The sequence below is a fragment of the Acanthochromis polyacanthus genome, chromosome 20 (genome assembly GCF_021347895.1).
Source record: "Acanthochromis polyacanthus isolate Apoly-LR-REF ecotype Palm Island chromosome 20, KAUST_Apoly_ChrSc, whole genome shotgun sequence".
NCBI classification, from domain to species: domain Eukaryota; kingdom Metazoa; phylum Chordata; class Actinopteri; family Pomacentridae; genus Acanthochromis; species Acanthochromis polyacanthus.
Genome location: NC_067132.1, coordinates 11,458,769 through 11,479,302, shown reverse-complemented (window position 1 = coordinate 11,479,302; position 20,534 = coordinate 11,458,769). Strand labels below are relative to the sequence as shown.

General features: G+C 39.7%; 1 protein-coding gene and 1 long non-coding RNA gene across 18 annotated transcripts in view; one reads left to right on the top strand and one right to left on the bottom strand.

Moving 5' to 3' along the window:
* The window catches only part of LOC127531400 (leukocyte elastase inhibitor-like), a 203,738-nt gene that overhangs the window by 48,161 nt on the left and 135,043 nt on the right, over nucleotides 1-20,534 (bottom strand). For 3 of the 17 annotated variants that reach the window (XM_051940680.1, XM_051940688.1, XM_051940698.1), the window contains exon 2: nucleotides 3,299-3,480. The exons of 6 other annotated variants lie outside the window; for them this stretch is intronic. In XM_051940680.1, coding sequence (XP_051796640.1) covers nucleotides 3,299-3,475 — 177 coding nt within the window. In that variant the 5' untranslated portion in view covers nucleotides 3,476-3,480. Of the gene's footprint in view, nucleotides 1-3,298; nucleotides 3,481-5,420; nucleotides 5,568-20,534 lie in introns of those variants that run through there. 8 more of the 17 variants (XM_051940691.1, XM_051940700.1, XM_051940708.1 and 5 more) reach the window with 8 other exon arrangements.
* The window catches only part of LOC127531402 (uncharacterized), an 82,076-nt gene that overhangs the window by 27,890 nt on the left and 33,652 nt on the right, over nucleotides 1-20,534 (top strand). The window lies entirely within an intron of this gene.

Sequence of the window (20,534 nt, the reverse complement as noted above, 5' to 3'; positions counted from 1 at the left end):
TCATTTTCTTTAATAAACCTTATTTTACTCATCTGTCTGCCTGCTGCTTGGGTTCACCGGCCCCGTTGCGTGACAAGTAGTGGAATTGTAACTGTCATTGGTGCTTCATGCTACGTATGATGGTGGACAACCAGCATCAGAGTAGAGCTGTTCACATGTTGTGTTAACATCCATCCATTCTCAATACACCGCTTTATCCTCATTAAGGCCGTGGGGGGTGCTGGAGCCTATCCCAGCTGACTTGGGCGAAGGCAGGGGACACCCTGGACAGATCGCCAGTCTGTGGCAGGGCTACATTAACAAACAATTTGGTAAAACAGAGAACCTGGGGGTCCAGGTGGTAGTGCTGACTGTTAGGTTGGATGTCATTTATCTGTAGTTGTGTGCAATAAGTTTCCATCCATCCTGATATGTGGGCTGAGTTCCACAGGCATTATATTACAGTACAACCCCCCTCATATTTATTGTTTAATTCAAGACCCCCTGCAGTCAAAATCAACTTTTCAACTTCACTAACATGTTCACATGGAGTTTTAATAAACTAGAGCAGGGATGTGCAAAAAAGTATGTTCTGAAAATGTTCAAGGAATTAAAGAATGATCTTTTTACAAAACATTACGAACAATCTGGAATTTCTTAAGAAAAACAAATTTAATTTCAGCAACATTATGACTCAGTTTATCATTTACACATTACAACTAACAGATCACAGAGTGTCTACAAAGGAACACAACATTTAGTCACAGATATCTGGAACTGAATGATATACTATTTTACTTTATGATTAAAATGGTAAAAGTCAGACCACAAAAAGGAGGGAAAAAAAACAAAAACACAAAATATCACGAAAATGCGACACAAAACAAAAGAACAATGATTTATGATCAAAAACAACTAAATTTTTACATAAACGAGACACAAAATGACAAACGAGAAAGAAAACAACAAAAACATAAGAAACAGAAACAAAAAAGGACAAAAACAACTTAAGACAAAATATTACAAAAATGAGACACAAAACAACAAAAGAACAATGAACAATCCAGTATTTTACTTTGTGATAAACTATTTGTCAAGGTCTAGAAATTATTGGAAATTTACAGTTTTACAAAAGTATAATCTGCAGTTAATGTCTTGTCTGTAATTTTTGTACTTTACAAAATCATCCCACAGGCCGGATTGGACCCTCTGGAGGGCCGGTTTTGGCCCGAGGGCCGCATGTTTGAGACCCCTGCACTAAAGGATATATCATTAGTGATACAAGCAGTCAGCATCAGGGTGGAGAATTTCCACCAACTACACTTTCAAAAACACACATTCAGACTTCTAAGGTTTATTAAAGCAACAAAAGAAATTAAATATGGAACTTTGATACACAGAAAAGTTTAATCAACAACTTTTACACTTCTATACAGCTGTGGGACAGTCTCAGCTTGACCACAAAGAAACAGAGAGATGATGATTGGAGTTAAATATTATAATAATCCAAATATCACCTTCAAATATACACTAATCACCTGTAAATGTACTCAGCTTCCCTACATGCATGTCAGGAATTATTTTGAGCAATTGCACTGCCATATTCAACCACAACTTTTTGTACTTTTCCAAGAAGAGGAGCTGAAGATAATCACACCCAACAATGTTGTCAGGTTGTACTCACAATACTCTGACTATATTTGTCAGTTATAATGTATGAACTTCAACCTGTGGAGCTCCTGGGTAACACCTTTTACAACTGCTGGTAAGTTGATCTTTAAAACTTACTTGCAACAGCTGGCAGAGAGCTAAAAGTGAAAAGAAATAGTCTTAAACCTGGACCAAATTCCTAATTTTTATAATAATTCTAATAAAGAATGTCAGCTTAGCTTTCAGGGAGGGCTGGTGATGGTCACACACACACTAAATATTAAAATATTTGGCTGCAAGACTAAAATATGCATCAATCTCTTAAAATGTTGACACCCCTTATGTGGAGTTAAACAATGAGAATAGATGCAGACAAATTGAAAAATAGTTAGCCTTCTTTTACATAATATCTAGTTACACCTACATTCCAGCTAACTGCCCCCCCATGTCTGAGGTGCAGTAGTTGCCCTGATGCTCTAAAGGTGACCCATTTCATAGGAATGACTCAACTTTGACAAGGACTCACCAACAAAGCCCAGCCAGACAGACAAGTGGACATGTCTGCTGCACATAATACTAACAGATAACATGTACTGATTACTTCAATGTACATAAATCTTTATTGCCCTTAAACCTCCATGTTTTCCATCATGTTCCCATAGTAACACAACACACAACTGGCTCTCATAAATCTTTGCAGGACTCTAAAAAGAACAGATCTGTTACGGTGGGGGTTGGAGAACCCAGGCGCAGACACAAAGAGACAGCCTAACTGGTGTGATCAGAAAAGGGGTTTATTAAAGCAGAAAACTAAAACAACACATAAAGGGAGGGCTGCACTGGGGAAAATCAAAACAAACCAAGCTACAACTACAAACACTGTAAAGCACTACGAATTCAAAAGGAAGATCATGAAACTAAGAACTAAGCTCAGAAAGGGTACTCACAACCAGGGGAAACTACAACAGGGAAAACCCAAAAACTGACAGGAGCACAACTGAGTCCAAGAGACGGGAATCCACAAAGGGGGGAAAGCAGACAAGTCCATCAACAGAAGCAATCCAGAGGTAGTAAGTCTTGTGGGGGACAGAAGCTGTAGCAACATGTGAATTAGGCAATGAGTGGGGTTTAAATAGAGAGTTTGTCGACAGGTGAGGTGAGTTCAGCAATCACTGCAGCTGATAGTCATTTGGGTAATCAGCTGGCAATGCAAGAGGGTGAGTGACTGGGAGAATGACAGGAGGGAGAGATGACAGACAGAGGGAGCCAAAGAAAAACAAGTCAAGACACACACAGATGAGCAGAAATGGGGAAAAGAAGGAAAAAGGAGGAAGAAGGGCAGGAACTGGAGCAGGATCATAACAGATCTTTGTCATTTTTGCTGACAGCGGAAGACAAAACTGGTGATTCATACAGAATGGAGGCTTCACACCTTCAGAACTCCTCTGTAGCTTCCATTCATATCAAATTCAAAGCCTTCCCATCATGGAGCTTTACTGTTAAGTGTTGTTTGTCTTCAAGTGATGTTGAGTAATTGTAAAGGTAAACTCAGAAGACACACTCTGCCTCAAAACCAGACTGATCCAGGTGCACCCACCTGTAGTGCTATCAATGTTCATTTGTTACTTCGACCAAAGACAGTTGTTGTGTAGGTGAAGGTGCGCTGTACCTCTGACATCTGCGCTTCTGTGTTGCCCCTCGCCCCCAGCATCACCATAGCCAGGGCAGAAGAGATGCTGAAGGGGGAGTAGAAGAGGTTTGCTGTCTTGTCATTATCGCCGAGGTTCTTTAACAAAGCCAGAGAGAATTTGGTGTTGGCCTGAGCTAGGGGGCTTGGAGATGCCATTGTTTCTGGAACAAAGAAAGCACAGAGCATTAGTTGTTGAATTACAAACGTAGATATTTTGTTCTCTAGTTTGATCAGTTTCTTTGATCTTCTGTGAATATAGAAATGGGCAACAAATGAAAGGAATCCATTCATTCCAACACTGAAAGGATTTGGTGGCTCTGGTGAACTGTGGGGAGAATTTTACCACCAGGATTTGGGTTCACTTGTTTATTTAAAGGGAAGCATCACTGCAAATTGATCCAAAGTTGTTGCGAATCATCGTCTTTATCCTGTTATGAAGCACTTCTACTCTGATTGGGGTTCCACAGAGCATGAAGGGTCACTTTGATGACAATGATGTGAATCATGTACAGTCAGTAGATCTCAACCCAAGTGAGCATCTATGGCAGATTTTGGACCGATGAGTTGGGCAGCACTCTTTACCACCATCATCAAAATGGCAAATGAGGAATATCTTCTGGTATAATATGTTTCTTCCCTCCAGTGGAATTCCAGAAATTTTCAGAATAAATGTCAAGGAGAAATGAAGCTGCTCTGGTGGTATGTAGTGGCAAAACTCAAGATACTTGATGTTGTTTTTTCAGAATGAGAATTAAAATAAGATATACTTTATTTATCACAGAGGAAATTATTTTGCCAGAGAACAACAAACAATAAACAAAGGTTAGTGGAAAATACACAGTTACACAGAGGTTAGTAGTAAAATAGAAATAACAAAGAATACAAAGTACAAAATGTAAGTTTCTAAAAGTGTTTGTGTGAAGTGTCACAGTGTGTAAAGTGTCTGAATCTGAATCAGTTTTACTGGCTAAGTATGTACATCCATGCAAGGATACTGACTGTTTTAGTCTTTGCTCTCTAAGTGCTGAGTAAAACACACATTTCTAAAAAGAGCAACAGTTTACTGAGAAGAAATTAATGTTTAAAAACCAGGAGGAGCATCAGGACTGTCAACTCTAACCTCCAGTCAGCAGCTCACAAACAAGAACCACAAACACATAACTGTAAATATGTCAACATTACACATCACACAGACTGCACATTCTCTGTGTGAATGCACATCTTCACTTTTTAACATCCACGATCTCACTGTTTACGAACCATAAATATGTCCATTTTACCTGGTTGTTCTTGTATATTATAGTTTATCTCGTATTTTTAGTATTATTTATATTTTTTTATCAGTTGAACATTTTCTATTTCTAAAGCCTGGTGGACAGTCGCTGCATTTCACTACCATACTACATGTACTATATGTGACAAATAAAAGAATCTAATCTAAAAACTTGATGTTGTTTTTTCAGAATGAGAATTAAAATAAGATATACTTTATTTATCACAGAGGAAATTATTTTGCCAGAGAACAACAAACAATAAACAAAGGTTAGTGACAAATAAAAGAATCTAATCTAAAAACTTGATGTTGGTCAGAATCAGAGTTAGAATCTGAATCAGTTTTACTGGCTAAGTATGTATATCCATGCAAGGATGTTTGCTGTTTTTGTCTTCACTCTTAAAGTACTGACACATTTTGAAAAAGAGCAACTGGTTAAAGAGATGAAATGAGTGTTTAACTATGTCCAGCTAAAGATATGTGTAAAAACACGTTTAAAGTGAAACAACACTGAACTGCAGATTCTGACTACAGAGGAATAACTACAGCTATTACCAGTAAACACAGGATTAAATACATTTTACATACATACCATACGTGGATGATAATGCAGTGGAGCAGACAGCAGCCTTGTCAAAAATACCAAAAGACTAAATTGTGTAAATACGCTTTTAAGAAGAGGAATTCTGTTAATTCCCCTTCAAGAAAGTGTTCAGCTGTCAGACTTTACTGTGGAAGGTTTTAGAAATACAGTTTCGTTTGTACATAGAAACTACTCAGTGCTCCATTATCAGCTATACTAACACACACAAACTGAAGGAGACACACCGTTTACTTACTGACAGGAGAGTTCCTTGTGGTCCTTGAGCGATTGGAAGTCTTTCCACTACAGGAAAACTTGTGCTTGAAGCATCTGGTTTTATTATTTATAAGTCGACACACCCAGAAAACCTAAGCGGAGGGACAAGGTACGGACAAGGTACGTTTTATCAGTTTGTTTCCTGGCTATAAAAGACTAACCTGGCAATAGCCAGATTAATAATTGTGTAGTACTTGATAGTACTCCACAATATCAATCTGGGACCGCTCCATGTAAATCCGTTCGGAGGAAAGAGGCACAGATTGGACAATGCAACAGTATGTCCCGTCTCTGACAGGTTTGTTTTTAGCCAATCGCGGGATCTTCACAACGAGCGGAGCCAATTGGTAGATTAAACTCTTACCAAAACCCGTAGGTAAAAAAGCACAAACATCTTTATCATCCAGGAATGCGCAAAGCGCCTCTCGTTGTTCTTCCTTCAAAGAAGCGATAGGAGATTCAGCTAAAACTGACTTAATAGCAGCATCTACACGATCGTTGTCCTCCGTTGCCATGTTTGTTTTGATCTACTGGCGCTTGGTGTTGTCTTCACACTCGAATATCCCGCCCCACACACGAATACTGCTGCGTGATTGGCCCGAACCAACTTGGCTCTGTACAAACAGTGAAAACGGGAGCGGTGCAAGATGGTTTCTTGAGAGATTTGTGAACTCACAAATATCCCGAGAAATCAACTTGCTGGCAAGGTTAATAAAAGACACAAGCAGAAACAAAAAAATCAAGCCGTTTTTCGTTTTGAGCAAAAAACAAAGAAAACAGGAAACGGTTCGTTTTTTCGTTTTGAACAAAAAAAACAAAAAAACAGGAAACAGTTCGTTTTTTTCGTTTTCACCCCCAAAATGAAAATATGACTCCATATTCCGTTTCATTGGTGGGCGGGGCTTCGGAGCCTGCTGGTGCACAATAAAGCTCCTGCCCATCACAATAAAGCTCTTGTGCTTGCAGGCACAGACAAACTGACTTTCATTGTATTGCCTGCCCCCACTGCACTTCCCCTAATTCTAAATCAAAGCAAGTCGTGTACACAGTAATGACAGTCATAACCAGTGGTGTAGTCTAGTTTTTTCTACTGGGTATACTCCAACCTCATAAACCAAAGCCAGGTCAGGTTCTCATATATGTGCGCGTGCACTCACACGTCCACGCGTACACGCGCACGCACACACGCGTGCGCGCACACACACAAACACACACACACACACACACACACACACACACACACACACACACACACACACACACACACACACACACACACACACACACACACACACACACAGCAGCAGCTCCTTTATTTCAAACTACCAATTAGATACTTATAGACATTATAGCGTCAGCAGCTCCTCCTCCTGCCATCAGGTAGAGCTGATGTTTCCTCTTCATCAGGCTCCCTTTCCTAAACGTTAACCTTAGCTCCAGCTGTAGTGTTCCCTAAAGCGGCAGTATTCACAGGACAAGCAACAGGCTTATTAAAACACTGAAATAGTTTCATTTAGCTTTGCTTTCTTTTTCTTATTTTTTCTCCACTGACTGATGTTGGGTCATTAGAAGTTGTAGACTCATGTCCCTCTTCTTCTAAGCCAGGGGTATTCAGCTAAAATTCAGAGAGGTCCAGTCAGCAAAGGTCCAGAACATCATAATGTCTAACTTGAGTTACTGTGATATATGCTGATGTAACCTGGTAGTTTTATTAGAGTCTGCCTGTAATCAAAAACTGACTGTCAAATAAATTCAGTACGGTTCAAAAACATTTTGACATTTATTAATAAATAACTTTTATGTAACTGTATATCTTAGAATAAAGTGCAGAACTTAAAAAAGCATGACTGAACAACCTGAATCAACTTCTATACATCTTTTACAATAATTAAATCTCATAAATGTAAACATGTGAACACTTTTACATTTTTGTCTGTCTCATATCACTCCCCTAATATCTCTGCATCTTAATGGGAGAACTGAGCTGCTGCTTGTTTGAGCCGTTCTCAAAACATATTTTGATTATGTTCATAGTTGAGAAAGCTGCCTTACAGCTGTTTGCTGAGCCAAACATGGTCAGCATGTGACCACAGTCTGTCCTCTAGAGATGTATAAGGCACAAAAGATACGACTCTCAGAGCCGATGCTTTGTAGTGAATCTGAAGAGCCGACTCCTAACGTATTTAATGGAGTATGGAGTTTAACACTGTCCGAGCAGAAAACATGTTACTGGATCCTAGATTAAAGAAGTTTGCCTTCAGTGACAACAGAGCTGTTGATGAGAAACTTCAGAGAATAAGAGCAGCAGTCTGACACCTCCACCATTAGAGGACCAAGTGGAGGAGGAACCTCAAACTTCTGCTGTGTGGAGCCTCTTTGATGGAAGAGCTACAGGAGATGATTCAGGAGAAATCCTACAGCTGATGTGGGAATGGAGAATCATATCTAGAGGAAGCCCTCATCCAACCAGCAGACAACCCACTGAGCTGGAGCAGGACAAGGCCTCAGTCTGCCCCACCTGGTGAAGGTGATGGAGGAGAGACAACTTCTTCCATCTGAGAGAATCTTCTCAGAAACACGGCAGATATTCACTGAAAGAGGAAATGTATCAGCCCATCCAAGCTCAGCCATCTGATTTTTCTAAATGTCAGCCTGCTCTGAGGACATTTATACTGTTTGAATACTGAGTCTGGTTCTGTTTCTGTTCTGGTTCTGTGGGTTCATGTGCAGAGTTTTGTTCATTTATTTTTTGTGCAAAAAAGTTTGGTTGAAATAATAAACAAAAGCAAGAATACCTGTTTTTGTAACAGAGCAAATATACAAAATGAGTCAATTATAAGGCTTCTCATAAAAACACTGAATGAAAAGGAGTTTGTCAAAATACAAATGATTCATATTTGCCAGGTTAGGCAAAAACATGAGGCTACAAAGAATAATAAATTAGGAGCCGTTTGGGAGCCGAAAGAACCGGCTTTTCTTTGGAAGCCGTGCCAAAAGCTCTCTAAAAAAGAGCCGAACTCCCATCATTACTGTCCTCTCTGTCGCTCATCTCTCAGCTGCTTTTTGAAGGCAGAGCTGCGATGCGATTCAGCGACGTCATTGGCTGAGTAGCGTCACGTGGGATGCCTGAACTCGTACATAATTGGTCTGTGCGTTTCTGAGCTGATAGACCAAATATTAAACACTGGAAAGCTGCACCGGTAAAATGAGAGGGGTCTGGCTGCAGACCTCCACTCTCAGGACCCTTCCTTGCAGACCTGCACTGTGAGGTCCCTGTCAGGGGATCGGCAGAAGATGGCGGATTGAGCAGCAGTGTCTAATTGTAGCTCCTGCAAACAAGTCCCAAAGTTAAATTAAAACAGGTTAACAATCCACTCTGAATTGACGAAATGCAAGACAAGAGGGTTATTAAGCCGGCCAAACTTGTGATGGACAACAAAGGTTTGAAATCCTCACCGAACGGTGATCGTAAAGACGACCGCGGGTTAGTGGAGCACGACTATGCCATGGAGACTACGACGTTAAATAAGCGAGATCGCGGCTGTGTCTCGGGCCCAGTAACACCAGTGAAGAATCCTGCAGAGAAAAAGGCGAAATCTGGTGAGGAGCATAATGAAGTTTCTAACAATGCCATACTGGAAGCAATACAGAGACTTGAAAGTCGAGTTGATGCGCAGCTCGGGGATTTAAGGGATAGAGATGGGATTTATGGCTCTTTGAGGGGAGCTGGATCTTGGTGAGCCGTTCCTTTCAAAGAGCCGTTCAAAAAACTGGCTCATTTGGCTCATTTTTATATTTATTAAATTTTAAAAAGCCAGTCTGGCCTTAACTCATTTAATCTTGGAAATAATCACTGGGAGGAATGAATTTAGATATCCCACCAATATGAGTTTGAATTATTCTGAAATATTGATTATAACCTTATTTGACACGTGTGGATTAGATTTTAAAGTCTGCCACTTTTACTGTTGAATGTTGAGTTTTCAGGTGTCTGTGCAAATTATTTGTGGAGCCTGACTTAGAAATATTTTTTTGACAAATACTGCATTTACCCTTACTGTCTGCCACGAGAGAAAAGTGCATCCAAATGCTGCTTCGTTTCCTTAATTGGCTCATTTTGTCAACGACGACGGACTGACTCTCCCATGGGCGTAACCACCATCTCAGAAGTGTGGGGGACAAATTTTTCAGAGAGATTTATCATTCTTTTACATTTAATTGCACCGTCCTTAGTGGCCAAAGAACCACATAATCCCTAACAGCCACAGTACAATACCAGGGGACCAACTAGGCTCATTCTTTAAACTATAAAATCTAAAGTTTTAGTGGCCAAATTCTAGTTAAGTTGACAACAATGTCCCTTGAACATCTATTGGACGAGTAGCCAAAGGTGCCAAACACTGAACATGAAATGATCAGTACTGCCTGGTTTCTCCCTGCAATAGATATCTTATTTTCAGGAAGTTATAATCTCTCCTTACCTGTAAAGACCCTACATCCTTGTCCCTGCTGCTGGCCTCTGATCCATCTCCTCCCTGACTCTGCTCTTTCTGCTATGGCAATAAACTTAAAAAAATGTGGTAAGAAAAATTCTGAAATAGCATTAGGAAGAGTAAAAATTGCAGTAGAATTTAACCTCAAAATCACTTTAACCCATAGATATATATATTTTTTTTCACCTCTGCAGACCCTGCATGGTCAACATTACTGCTGGCCGCCGCCTCTGGTCCATCTCCTGCCTGACTCTGCTCTTTGTTATGGAAATAATCGTCAAAAAAATCTGAAAATCAAAATTCTGAGATAGAATTTGAAAGAGAAGCAGTAAAAATAGCTGTAAATTTAACCACTTTTATACCATAGATAGCCTATTCTTTTTTCTCCTCCCTGACTCTCCTCTTTTGGGACCAAAAGACTTAAATACATGGAGAGCAATTGTGAGCACATCTTCTGCCCAGAAATGAAAGAGGACTGGGTTTATTCCAAGAATAAACTAATTAGCAGTAATGTAACAGAGGCAACCACATTTAAATTATTGTTAACTAGCTTAACATATTGATATATTGCCACGTTTTACCTTGTCATCATTTAGCTAACAAGTCTAACATTGTTTGCATCCAACAAGGTCACACAACTTACACGGTTTGTTTGGAAAAAACTGTAAAGTTTTTTGCTTCTTGCTGGCTCTGGCTGGTTTGCTAAACATTACTCCAGATGCACGTTCAGCACTGCTCAGCACAGCAGCACGTCTCCTGTGGAACACCTGCGTTAGCATGCGCTCATGGTGCATTCAAAGACGGCTCGGGAAAACACGTTACTGGATGCTAATAACGGGTTTAGCTGTTGTAATGGCTGAAAAAAGTGCGGGGGACACAGGGGACAGATGTGGAAAGTGCGGGGGACATGTCCCACGCGTACCCTGTGTCCGTTACGCCCATGGACTCTCCTCCTCATTTAGACCGCTCCCTGCTGCTGCTGCTCTCCAAGGCAGGGGGCGTTCACTGTTTCTGTGTTGTTGTTTTTTTTACTGGCGCACTCACGTGAAGGCAGCATGTACAACATGGCGTGACGCTATTTGCATATCTAATAAGCACCGCGCAGCTGGGCTGCGCTCCTCCCCATGTAACTGGGGGGAAAAAAAAGAACGGTTCCCAGCTGCGACTCGGTTCCCATCGTTCATGTTAACGAGCCGTTCAAAAGAACCAGCTCGTTCGTGAACGTCACAACACTATTAAGGGATCAAACAAGACAAAGCAGCGTGATGTTAGCTAGCTTAGCCAAAGCAGTCCAGTTTAATGCTGAGGAGCTGAACGAGTGCAAGAAGAAAGTTCAGGAACTGGAAAAGCAAAATGCCCAGCTGGGAAGAGACAACTGTGAGTTAAAGGAAAGAGTGAAAGAACAAGAACGGTACAGAATGAGGTGGTCTCTCCGCATTAAGGGCCTGGAGGAGAGAGAAGGTGAAGATATCCGAGTGCAAGTTGTTGAAATCCTCCGGAAAATTGCCCCAGACTTGGAGACGAAGATGGAGGAAGCAGTTGATGTTGTCTATAGAGTTGGAAGGAAGATGGATAACAAAGTCAGGCATGTCATCGTGCTATTTACAAGGAGATGGATGAAAGATGAAATCTGGCGCCGGACCAAGAACTCTCAGGTATGCAAGGAGAAAAAGATCCGCTTTGCGGAGGTGTTGCCACGGGAGGACTGGGAGGAGAGGAGACGCCTTTGGCCACAAATTGAACAGGCGAGAAAAGAGGGGAAGGTGGCTTTCTTCCGGGGGCCACATGGTTTCATTGAAGGACGCCGAATCGACAACAAGTAAAAAAGAAATAACTTTATTGATAACATAGTGGAAACTTTTATGAAGGGACGTTAAACACTGTTGAATTTAGGTTCGCTTACTATCTGAGGAGGTTGTGTTAAGGTAGTAGTTGCACTTTTTTCCTTTCTATCTTTCTTCTCCTTTTCTTCTTTAGGTTCATGGAAAATGTTAAACTTTCTTTTGGTTCATTAAATGTGAGGGGCCTCAAGGACATTGTGAAGAGGAAAGCACTTTTTTTGTTTTGTAAAGGGCAAAAGTCTAATTGCTTACTTTCACAGGAGACTCATTCTAAAGAGGAGGACACTTCCTTTTGGATTAATCAATGGGGTGACAGGATTTTATTCAGCCATGGTTCTAATAGGTCAGGAGGTGTGGCTATTGCATTCAACAGATTCCCAGGAGAGATTGTTACACATAAAGCAGATGGAGAGGGTCATTGGTTAACGGTGGTGCTAAAAGTGGAAAGTCTGTTTTTTGTTTTAACGAATATTTATGGTTTCAACAATGATTGTCAAAATCGTAAACTTTTACAAAACGTAACTGAGGTCATTTCTGATTTTAAGGCTTTATATCCTACTGAATATGTTTAGGTGGGAGGTGACTGGAACTTGTCCCCAAATGAGTGGGTGGATAGGATGCCTCCAAGGTTCGAGAAATCTCAGGAAAATGTCATTGTTCACGGATGTTTGGAGAAGACTCCACCCAGATGTTAAAAGTTACTCATGGTTTAAACCTAATGGAGATTGCAAATCCAGGATTGATTATTGGTTAGGAAGTGATAGTGTTATGACTAATGTTTCACAATCTAAAATCTCAAAAGCCCCCTTGTCAGATCATTGTTTCATAGATTTGATCTTAGAATCCACCAGAAAGGAAATTAGAAAAAAGGGATACTGGAAATTTAATGCCAGGATGTTGCTTAATGAAGAGTATTGTACCAAAATGAGAGAATTAATAAAGGAAAATGGCAATAGTGACTCACTTGAAAGTAAAATAGGCAAATGGGAGTTTACTAAATTTAAAATTAGACAATTTTCTATTCAATTTGGCAAAGAACTTAATAAGAAGAAAAGGGGCAATGAATGTAGAATACTTAGGGATATAACTCTGATTTGTAATAGACCAGCCTTGAGTCCTGAGGAAAAGATGAAGTTAATAGAATTGCAAACTAAATTGGATGATCTTTATCTTGACAGGGCTCAGGGTGCGTTTATCAGGTCGAGGGCAAAATGGATTGAGGCAGGAGAAAAGAACTCTTCTTATTTTAGTAATTAGGAAAAAAGTAGACAAACGAGAAACTCTATCTCAAGTCTGATTATCAATGGAGTGGAAAACAAAGATATTAAGAGTATAGAAAAGGAAGTTTTCGCCTTTTACTCTGATCTCTATTCCTCACATTATTCCTTAGAGGATGCTGATGTTTTTTTTGACAAGATTAAGAACTCTATCCCTCATATTGAAGTGTCCTTTAAAGCGTTATGTGAGTCAGATTTAAGAATTGAAGAGTTAGATGTTGTTATTCCCAAGATGGCTTTAAACAAATCCCCAGGGTCAGATGGACTCACAACAAATTTTTATTGATACTTTTGGAAGGAAATCAGAATTTTGTTGTTTGATGCACTCAAGGAATGTATAGAGAAAAAAGAGCTGATGCCTACTATGAAACAAGGTTTGATCACCTGGCAAAGACAAAAGGATATTGGACAATCTTAGACCAATCACGCTGCTAAATATAGACTACAAAATTTTTTCAGGGGCTATTGCTGCTCGGCTTAAAGTAGGTATATCTGAAATAATTAGCGAGACTCAATCTGGTTTTTTAAAAGGCCGATCAATTCACAATAATATTAGACTTATATGGGATTTGCTCGACTATAGTCATGTTGTTCATGAAAAGGGATTCATTTTGTTTTTAGACTTTTACAAAGCTTTTGATTCCGTGGAACATTCCTTTATTTTAAAAACTTTAGAGCATTTTGGCTTTGGTAATAAATTTATAGATGTTATTGGAATACTGTATAATGGGATTAATAGCTCGGTAAGTTTAGGTCATGGTACATCTCCCAGGTTTGACATTAAGAGAGGCATTCGACAGGGTTGTGGGAGCTCACCATTATTCATAATGGTTGCTGAAATGTTATCTATTTTAATTAAAACCAGTAGGGTTAGGGGGTTGAAGGTATTGGAGAAAGAAATTGTGATAAGTCAGCTAGCAGATGACACAACTTTATTTCTGGAGAAGGTTGATCAAGTTTCACTGGCTCTGCAATCTATTGACTTTTTTTCAAAGGCCTCTGGTTTACAACTCAATTTGAGAAAATGTGAGATTCTAACGTTACATGATTGCCAATTACAATCTGTGTGTAATATAGAAGTGAAAAAGAAAGTCAAATACCTAGGAATTATTATCTCCAAGGACAAAATGTTGACTGAAAAACTAAATATCTGTGATACGGCGGACAAATGTAAATCTATGTTAAATAGATGGCTTCAAAGAGATGTTTCCATTTTTGGAAGGGTGTTATTAACAAAAATGGATAGTCTGTCTAGAGTCATCTACCCTACCTTCTCTTTACCAATTTCGAAGAAAATGATCAAAATGATAAATACTTTAAACTTTAAATTTATATGGAGAAACAGATGTCAATACATAAGGAAAAATGATATGGTCAAAGTGTATGAAGATGGGGGTATAAACGCGATAGATTTTGACATTATGAATGGCGTCTTAAAATTAAAATGGCTAAAATCTTTTCTCACAAACAGGGATTCTCTTTGGTTCACTGTTCCTAACATGATTTTCAAGAAGGTGGGGGGAATAGACTTTCTGTTGCGATGTGACTTTGAATGTAGATCGTTACCGGTCAAACTTTCTGATTTTCATCAACAAGTTCTTCTCTATTGGAAATTAATATACTGCCACAATTTTACTCCTCACAATACACCAATCTGGAATAACCGATATATATTGCTGAACAGGAAGTCAGTTTGTAGGGTGGAATGGAATTCAAAAGGAGTCTGGGCTGTTGCTCACCTGTTAGATGAAAATGGGAACCCGTTATTACATGAAGACTTTTGCAAAAAATACCAAATACAATGTAGTTTCAAGGAATACACAAAAGTAATAAGTGCAATACCCATCTCTTTGAGAACAATGGTAAAAGAAGATATACGAAATTCTGAAGTCTCCCAAAGATTGAGACAATTGTGCATTGGGGGGATTGAGTTTTGTGATCGTGCATGTAATAACAAAGCTATTAGAAGACTGTTGTTAAATGAATTCTATCCAAATCCAATCAAAAGATCATATATTTTGAAACGATTTAAGGTGGAGAAAATTAAAAACATAAGGAAAAATTATATCTCACTTCCATTACCTCCCAAGGCCAAAGAAGTTCAGTTCAAACTTTTGAATGAAATCTACCCTACAAATGAATTCCTAAGACTAAGATTTAATTTGGATGTAAATAACTGTGTGTTTTGTGATGTGGATGTTGAAAATTTGAACCATGTTTTTTTTCACTGCAGTGTGGTACATCCCTTTTGGTGTGACTTAAGGAGCTGGTTATTCTCAAAAAACATTCTTTTCCCCCTGACAGAAGATTCTATTATGTTTGGTGTGTTTAAAGATGACAAGAATCAAGAATTTATGCTGAATGTTTTATTGCTTTTAGGGAAATTCTTTATTCACAAATGCAGGTACTTTAAATCTAGACCCTGTTTTACTCACTGGAAGAATGAGTTCTTACTTTTTTGTAAATCTTTAAAATTAATTGAAAATAGGAAAGCCCTTCACTTGTTTTCTTTATTAGATAAATTTGATTTAATTTAAAAGTCCCTTCACAAATTTTATTTTTTTTATCTATCTCTTTCTCTTTTCTTCTTCCTTCTCTCTCCCTCCTTTTCTTTTCTATTTGGAATTACTCTGATTGCTCGATCTGTGATTGAAGTTCGTTAATGATGATGATTATATGTGCCTTGTTTGTTTGTGTATACTGTTCTAAATAAAAAAAAAGAAAAAAAGATGAGGGACAGAGAGGACAGTAATGATGGGAGTTCGGCTCTTTCCAGAGAGCTTTTGGCACTGCTTCCAAAGAAAAGCCGGGTCTTTCGGCTCCCAAACGGCTCCTAATTTATTATTCTTTGTAGCCTCATGTTTTTGCCTAACCTGGCAAATATGAATCATTTGTATTTTGACAAACTCCTTTTCATTCAGTGTTTTTATGAGAAGCCTTATAATTGACTCATTTTGTATATTTGCTGTGTCACAAAAACAGGTATTCTTGCTTTTGTTTATTATTTCAACCAAACTTTTTTGCACACAAAAAAACAAATGAACAAAACTCTGCACATGAACCCACAGAACCAGAACAGAAACAGAACCAGACTCAGTATTCAAACAGTATAAATGTCCTCAGAGCAGGCTGACATTCAGAAAAATCAGATGGCTGAGCTTGGATGGGCTGATACATTTCCTCTTTCAGTGAATATCTGCCGTGTTTCTGAGAAGATTCTCTCAGATGGAAGAAGTTGTCTCTCCTCCATCACCTTCACCAGGTGGGGCAGACTGAGGCCTTGTCCTGCTCCAGCTCAGTGGGTTGTCTGCTGGTTGGATGAGGGCTTCCTCTAGATATGATTCTCCATTCCCACATCAGCTGTAGGATTTCTCCTGAATCATCTCCTGTAGCTCTTCCATCAAAGAGGCTCCACACAGCAGAAGTTTGAGGTTCCTCCTCCACTTGGTCCTCTAATGGTGGAGGTGTCAGACTGCTGCTCTTATTCTCTGAAGTTTCTCATCAACAGCTCTGTTGTCACTGAAGGCAAACTTCTTTAATCTAGGATCCAGTAACATGTTTTCTGCTCGGACAGTGTTAAACTCCATACTCCATTAAATACGTTAGGAGTCGGCTCTTCAGATTCACTACAAAGCATCGGCTCTGAGAGTCGTATCTTTTGTGCCTTATACATCTCTAGAGGACAGACTGTGGTCACATGCTGACCATGTTTGGCTCAGCAAACAGCTGTAAGGCAGCTTTCTCAACTATGAACATAATCAAAATATGTTTTGAGAACGGCTCAAACAAGCAGCAGCTCAGTTCTCCCATTAAGCTGCAGAGATATTAGGGGAGTGATATGAGACAGACAAAAATGTAAAAGTGTTCACATGTTTACATTTATGAGATTTAATTATTGTAAAAGATGTATAGAAGTTGATTCAGGTTGTTCAGTCATGCTTTTTTAAGTTCTGCACTTTATTCTAAGATATACTGTTACATATAAGTTATTTATTAATAAATGTCAAAATGTTTTTGAACCGTACTGAATTTATTTGACGGTCAGCTTTTGATTACAGGCAGACTCTAATAAAACTACCAGGTTACATCAGCATATATCACAGTAACTCAAGTTAGACATTATGATGTTCTGGACCTTTGCTGACTGGACCTCTCTGAATTTTAGCTGAATACCCCTGGCTTAGAAGAAGAGGGACATGAGTCTACAACTTCTAATGACCCAACATCAGTCAGTGGAGAAAAAATAAGAAAAAGAAAGCAAAGCTAAATGAAACTATTTCAGTGTTTTAATAAGCCTGTTGCTTGTCTGTCGCTTTAGGGAACACTACAGCTGGAGCTAAGGTTAACGTTTAGGAAAGGGAGCCTGATGAAGAGGAAATATCAGCTCTACCTGATGGCAGGAGGAGGAGCTGCTGACGCTGTAATGTCTATAAGTATCTAATTGGTAGTTTGAAATAAAGGAGCTGCTGCTGTGTGAGTGCACGCGCACATATATGAGAACCTGACCTGGCTTTGGTTTATGAGGTTGGAGTATACCCACTAGAAAAAACTAGACTACACCACTGGTTATGACTGTCATTACTGTGTACACGACTTGCTTTGATTTAGAGTTAGGGGAAGTGCAGTGGGGGCAGGCAATACCATACACATAATAAAGGGTAGACGCCGCTCGGGGTGCTGCGCAGCGAGAAATACGGGCCCCGTCTTGGTCCGGTCATCCGCTCCACTCAGCGCTGTTTGACAGCGCATTTAATCCATCTTAACTCTGAATATTAAACTGATTTTCACACGTTTTTTATTTTTATTTTTTTCTGCAAACGTCATACATGTAGCTATGATACAGGACAAATGGTTCGGCGTATTTTAATATTCATATCGGGAATAATAGATAATAATAATAGGTAATTAAATATTCTGATATTAAGCTCGACTGTAGACAGGTATTTTGCAAACACTGTAAACACACACACACTAATGTATGTTAGAGAAGCAGATAATGGAGCTTTGAAAATCGGTAGATAAATATATGTCTATGGCTGCAGCTCCCAGCAAACAGGAGCGTTTTATCATGGGGGCGGCATGGCTCAGTGGGTAGAGTGGCCGTCTTGTTACTGGAAGGTTGCCGGTTCGATCCTCGGCCCGTCGAGCTCATGTCGAGGTGTCCCTGAGCAAGACACCTAATCCCTAATTGCTCCTGATGGGTTGTGGATAGCACCTTGCATGGCAGCTCCCATGTGTGTGAATGGGTAAATGTGACATATCATCATGTAAAGCGCTATATAAATGCAACCATTTATCAGAGGAAGTCAGACACAGTCACACAGAGAAACATACCTCACACTGAAACGGAGCTACAGCTCTGTGTCTTGGACAGGATTTATTTTAAAACCTACATGTGTCACGCTAATAATCCGTGCCAGAGCAGACCTCGTTAGCATTAGAAATATGTGTTCATTAGTCAGTATTTTGTTTATATATGTATATATAGCGTAATCATATATTGTCTCTTCAAATTATTAAAATAATTGACTTTACTGCCATTATCTGCTTCTCTAACATATATTAATGTGTGTGTGTGTTTACAGTGTTTGCAAAATACCTGTCTACAGTCGAGCTTAATATCAGAATATTCTATTGCCTATTATTATTATTATCTATTATTCCCGCTATGAATATTAAAATACGGCGAACCATTTGTCCCCTATCATAGCTACATGTATGACGTTTGCAGCAAAAAAAATAAAAATAAAAAACGCGTGAAAATCAGTTTAATATTCAGAGTTAAGATGGATTAAATGCGCTGTCAAACAGCGCTGAGTGGAGCGGATGACCGGACCAAGATGGCGGCCCCACCGCTCGTCAGCCCCAATAGGCAGTAGCGGTCGATGCGGCGTCTACCCTTTATTATGTTTATGGGCAATACAATGAAAGTCAGTCTGTCGATGCCTGCCAGCGCAAGAGCTTTATTGTGATGGGCAGGAGCTTTATTGTGCACAGGTGGACTCTGAAGCCCCGCCCACCAATGAAACGAAATATGGGCTGAATCCCAAACCGCCCCCTACACACTCCCTCTCCACTACCGAGTTTCACTCCAAAAGAAGTCACACTCGCAGCTGTGGAGGGCACCTATTATTGAAGGGTGAGGGTATAAATACGATCGTCAGGAATGGGACGCCCTGTTGCCTCACCGGAAAACGGAAGACATCATCGCCATGGTAACACAAAGACGCCTACTGTGCATGGCTGTAGCGCTGTGGCACAGGTTGCAACTAACAAGGATCGCTGCTGCTTCCAGAAGACGAAAGCATCCCACTTTTTTTCACTCACATTTTTTCCAATCCTATTATCTGGCATTTCAAATCCAACAAATGAATAAATGAATTCTGTCAGTTGTGTTCAAATTTTAAGGTGTCAGGGGGTGCACAATTTAATCAAACGTCAGCAGAGAAGAAGATTTGTTTCTTTTGTTTTATCTTTTTACACCACTCTTTGTGATGTTCTGTCAGTGTGAAAAAGGCGTGGGAGAAATAAAGAACGCATGTGGAACTCACATCAATATGTTTGTTTCCTCCTCCATTTCGACGTTGCACTTCCTGAAAAAGTTGTCCGGAGTGAGCATCGATGCAGACTCGCTATTTAAGGGCTGAACAGTCCACTCCCCCTCCGCACTACGCGGTTTGGGACGGCCCTTAATATGGAGGACCCTCCGCGGGAATGCGCAAACGGAGGGGTAGTGTGTAGGGATAGTGTGTAGGGGGCGGTTTGGGATTCAGCCTGGGATTCAGCCCTTGTCCCTGAGCACATCAGCTTCCGGGAGGAGGTCCAAGATGGCGGAGTGAGAAGTCACATTTTTGCAGGCTCTGTAAAAAAGTTATTTTTTTGTCCTTAACTTGTTAACCTGTCGTGCACCAGCCCCCTGTCCTGTTCTTTTACTTCACTGAGGATATTTTTGCCAGCTGTTGTGTTAATATACCCTTTTTGGAGCTACGCAACGAACTTTTTAACATGTCAGACCACGACTATAACCTGAAAAGCCTCCACGAGGCGTGTGATGACAGCGATATTGAGGATATCGACGTGGACCGAACCCCAAAAGAAGGCAGAAGAAATTTGAACCACACGCCAATTAAAAGCCCAAATCCTAAAAAGATAAAAGGGATGAGTGACAAAAAAGAGGAGGAAGCTGCAAGCGCTGCTATCCTCCAAGCCATTCAAGTTCTAACTAACAAAATGGATCTCCAGACCTGTTTAACATTATAAAAATTTATATTTATGCATGTCAGGGAGTCATAGAGCTAATTACCTACCCTTGTATGTTTTTGTATTAGCTTTTATTTTCATTTAATGTTATTGTATAAAATAAATATAAACAGGATTGTAAATGTCTTTAATTCCAGAGCTAGAGCAGGAAGATGAAAATCTGCTGGTTCACTGTTAAAAATCAGTTGTGACTATTTGATCCTAAAATGTTT